This window comes from Palaemon carinicauda, chromosome 7 (genome assembly GCF_036898095.1).
Source record: "Palaemon carinicauda isolate YSFRI2023 chromosome 7, ASM3689809v2, whole genome shotgun sequence".
Lineage (NCBI taxonomy): Eukaryota > Metazoa > Arthropoda > Malacostraca > Decapoda > Palaemonidae > Palaemon > Palaemon carinicauda.
The window spans coordinates 18,754,770-18,759,769 of NC_090731.1; the positions used below are offsets into that span (position 1 = coordinate 18,754,770).

The 5,000-nt window shown below is 29.6% G+C and overlaps 1 protein-coding gene across 1 annotated transcript in view; it reads right to left on the reverse strand.

Moving 5' to 3' along the window:
* The window catches only part of LOC137643506 (metabotropic glutamate receptor 6-like), a 52,648-nt gene that overhangs the window by 557 nt on the left and 47,091 nt on the right, over positions 1 to 5,000 (reverse strand). Inside the window, 1 exon segment of the mRNA XM_068376269.1 lies at positions 1 to 547. This exon segment is cut by the window's left edge and continues 557 nt beyond it. Coding sequence (XP_068232370.1) covers positions 339 to 547 — 209 coding nt within the window. The 3' untranslated portion in view covers positions 1 to 338.

Below are 5,000 nucleotides of genomic sequence, written 5' to 3' on the forward strand. Positions count from 1 at the left end.
AACCATTGTTTTCTAGCCTTGGGTAGTGCCATAGCCTCTGTTCCATGCCCTCCCACTGTCTTGGGTTAGAGTTCTCTTGCTTGAGGTACACCCAGGCACACTATTCTATCGTATTTCTCTTCCTCTTGTTTTGTTAAAGTGTTTTTAGTTTATAAAGGAAATATTTATTTTAATGTTGTTACTGTTCTTGAAATATTTTATTTTTCCTTGTTTCCTTTCCTCACTGGGCTATTTTCCCTGTTGGAGCCCCTGGGCTCATAGTATTTTGCTTTTCCAACTAGGGCCGTAGATTAGCAATTAATAATAATAACAATATTGCCTATTCACTTCAGGAATTCTTAGAGATGCACATCTGTTATATCTTGAACTGGACCATTAGAACTTGTTGAATGTCTTGGCTCGATCAGATGAACGGGCCCACAGCTGTGTTCAGGAAGGGTACAAGTGGAGGTCGAGCAAGTTTGCGTGGCGCTGTTTGACGCCACTCGGGAGCCACAACCCATCGTCCGGAGTTTCTCATGAAGTTCGTAATCCACGGGGAAGATCACTGGTACCAAAAGGAAGATAGGTAAGGGTACTTTTTTATTGTTAAAGCTTATTAGATATCAAATTTGGATGAATATAGCCTGTATAGTCTTTGAATTACTTATATTTAGTCTAAATTGTTTTGAGAAATTTTGGTTTTCGAATGAAGTTCGTAATCCACAGGGAAGATCACTGGTACCAAAAGGGAAATAGGTAGGGATAATTTTTCATTGTTAAAACTTATCAAATATCAAATTTGGATGAATATAGGCTACATAATCTTTGAATTACTTATATTTAGTCTATATTGTTTTGAGAAATTTATGTTTTCGAGTGAAGCTCGTAATCCACGGGGAAGATCACTGGTACCAAAAGGAAAATAGGTAAGGGTACTTTTTTATTGTTAAAACTTATCAAATATCAAATTTGGATGAATATAGGCTGCATAGTCTTTGAATTACTTATATTTAGTCTAAATTGTTTTGAGAAATTTATGTTTTCGAATGAAGCTCGTAATCCACGGGGAAGATCACTGGTACCAAAAGGAAAATAGGTAAGGGTACTTTTTTATTGTTGAAACTTATTAAATATCAAATTTGGATGAATATAGGCTGTATAGTCTTTGAATTACTTATATTTAGTCTATATTGTTTTGAGAAATTTTTGTTTTCAAGTGAAGCTCGTAATCCAGAAGGCATATCATTGATGCCGAAGGAAAATAGGTTAGCTGAATAAGAAAGTTAAACTGATAAATTAATTTAAATTTCATATAGGGAATAATTATTGATTATTAAACCTTATAAAACATCTAATTTGGATGAATATATATTGCATAGTCTTTAAAATATTCATATCAAGTATAAATTGTGTTAGGAAATTTCGATTTTTGATATTATTGCTGTTGAAAATGACAGAAAAAATATTTCAATTAGGATTTAGATATTGTTGTAGCCTTATATGTTTCCTTAATCTGAAATATATTTTTTGACGTGAAAAAAATTTTCATCAATATCAAAACAATTTTAACCTGCACATAATAAGTCTTAATTCAACCATGCTATAATTGCTTCCAATTATAAAAGAGTGGTTTGATCATGTACGTTAGATTAAAATTCCACATACATTAATATGTTAACAGAAAAATCCAGATATGAAAACAAATAAAATAAAGTTTTAGTAAAAGAATACGAGAAATATGAAGAGACGTCTGAAGCTACAATGTTAATTAATCAGTAAATTTAATCGGAAATTCTCCGGAAAAATATACTGTTCCCAGCCGTATTTCGGTAAAATACAGGCGACCGTAATTTCTACCCTACTTTGTTATTATATTTTACGGGTTGGTGACCGTAATATCATTCCTTATCGTTAATATAGCCGCTTTAAAGCGGTAAATACCTGGCAACATTTATTCCAATATTTTTACGGTTTTTTTAATGTAAATTTTTTTAACACTGTACATTGGTCTACGTTATAATTTTTGACTAAAAGGGATCAACAAGATTTTGCACTGCATTTATGCCCCCTAAATTTCAAGGTATTTTCCCGATGCACTTTACTTAGAAAAATTGTAAAAACAAAATTTCAAGTTATTTTCCCGATGCATGTTTCTTAGAAAAATTGTAAAAACTAAATTTCAAGGTATTTTCCCGATGCACGTTTCTTAGAAAAATTGTAAAAACTAAATTTCAAGCTATTTTCCCGATGCACGTTTCTTAGAAAAATTGTAAAAACTAAATTTCAAGGTATTTTCCCGATGCACGTTTCTTAGAAAAATTGTAAAAACTAAATTTCAAGCTATTTTCCCGATGCACGTTTCTTAGAAAAATTGTAAAAACTAAATTTCAAGCTATTTTCCCGATGCACGTTTCTTAGAAAAATTGTAAAAACTAAATTTCAAGCTATTTTCCCGATGCACGTTTCTTAGAAAAATTGTAAAAACTAAATTTCAAGCTATTTTCCCGATGCACGTTTCTTAGAAAAATTGTAAAAACTAAATTTCAAACTATTTTCCCGATGTACTTTTCTTAGAAAAATTGTAAAAACTAAATTTCAAGCTATTTTCCCGATGCACGTTTCTTAGAAAAATTGTAAAAACTAAATTTCAAGCTATTTTCCCGATGCACGTTTCTTAGAAAAATTGTAAAAACTAAATTTCAAGCTATTTTCCCGATGCACGTTTCTTAGAAAAATTGTAAAAACTAAATTTCAAGCTATTTTCCCGATGCATGTTTCTTAGAAAAATTGTAAAAACTAAACTTCAAGCTATTTTCCCGATGCACGTTTCTTAGAAAAATTGTAAAAACTAAATTTCAAGCTATTTTCCCGATGCACGTTTCCTAGAAAAATTGTAAAAACTAAAGTTCAAGCTATTTTCGCGATGCACGTTTCTTAGAAAAATTGTAAAAACTAAATTTCAAGCTATTTTCCCGATGCACGTTACTTAGAAAAATTGTAAAAACTAAATTTAGAGCTATTTTCCCGATGCACGTTTCTTAGAAAGATTTTAAAAACTAAATTTTAAGCTATTTTCCAGATGCACGTTTCTTAGAAAAATTGTAAAAACTAAATTTTAAGCTATTTTCCCGATGCACGTTTCTTAGAAAAATTGTAAAAACTAAATTTCAAGCTATTTTCCTGATGCACGTTTCTTAGAAAAATTTTAAAAACTTAAGTTCAAGCTATTTTCCCGATGCACGTTTCTTAGAAAGAGTTTAAAAACTAAATTTTAAGCTATATTCCCGATGCACTTTTCTTAGAAAAATTGTAAAAACTAAATTTCAAGCTATTTTCCCGATGCACGTTTCTTAGAAAAATTGTAAAAACTAAATTTCAAGCTATTTTCCCGATGCACTTTTCTTAGAAAAAATTGTAAAAACTAAATTTCAAGCTATTTTCCCGATGCACGTTTCTTAGAAAGATTTTAAAAACTAAATTTTAAGCTATTTTCCCGATGCACTTTTCTTAGAAAAATTGTAAAAACAAAATTTCAAGCTATTTTCCCGATGCACGTTTCTTAGAAAGATTTTAAAAACTAAATTTTAAGCTATATTCCCGATGCACTTTTCTTAGAAAAATTGTAAAAACTAAATTTCAAGCTATTTTCCCGATGCACGTTTCTTAGAAAAATTGTAAAAACTAAATTTCAAGCTATTTTCCCGATGCACTTTTCTTAGAAAAATTGTAAAAACAAAATTTCAAGCTATTTTCCCGATGCACGTTTCTTAGAAAAATTGTAAAAACTAAATTTCAAGCTATTTTCCCGATGCATGTTTCTTAGAAAAATTGTAAAAACTAAATTTCAAGCTATTTTCCCGATGCACGTTTCTTAGAAAAATTGTAAAAACTAAATTTCAAGTTATTTTCCCGATGCACGTTTCTTAGAAAAATTGTAAAAACTAAATTTCAAGCTATTTTCCCGATGCACGTTTCCTAGAAAAATTGTAAAAACTAAAGTTCAAGCTATTTTCCCGATGCACGTTTATTAGAAAAATTGTAAAAACTAAATTTCAAGCTATTTTCCCGATGCAATTTTCTTAGAAAAATTGTAAAAACTAAATTTCAAGGTATTTTCCCGATGCACGTTTCTTGGAAAAATTGTAAAAACTAAATTTCAAGCTATTTTCCCGATGCACGTTTCTTAGAAAGATTTTAAAAACTAAATTTCAAGCTATTTTCCCGATGCACGTTTCTTAGAAAAATTGTAAAAACTAAATTTCAAGCTATTTTCCAGATGCACGTTTCTTAGAAAAATTGTAAAAACTAAATTTCAAACTATTCTCCTGGTGTACTTTTCTTAGAAAAATTGTAAAAACTAAATTTCAAGCTATTTTCCAGATGCACGTTTCTTAGAAAGATTTTAAAAACTAAATTTTAAGCTATTTTCCCGATGCACGTTTCTTAGAAAAATTGTAAAAACTAAATTTCAAGCTATTTTCCCGATGCACGTTTCTTAGAAAAATTGTAAAAACTAAATTTCAAGCTATTTTCCCGATGCACGTTTCTTAGAAAAATTGTAAAAACTAAATTTCAAACTATTTTCCTGATGTACTTTTCTTAGAAAAATTGTAAAAACTAAATTTCAAGCTATTTTCCCGATGCACGTTACTTAGAAAAATTGTAAAAATTTAATTTCAAGCTATTTTCCCGATGCACGTTTCTTAGAAAAATTGTAAAAACTAAATTTCAAACTATTTTCCTGATGTACTTTTCTTAGAAAAATTGTAAAAACTAAATTTCAAGCTATTTTCCCGATGCACGTTTCTTAGAAAGATTTTAAAAACTAAATTTCAAGCTATTTTCCCGATGCACGTTTCTTAGAAAAATTGTAAAAACTAAATTTCAAGCTATTTTCCCGATGCACGTTTCTTAGAAAGATTTTAAAAACTAAATTTTAAGCTATTTTCGCGATACACGTTTCTTAGAAAAATTGTAAAAACTAAAGTTCAAGCTATTTTCCCGATGCACGTTTCTTA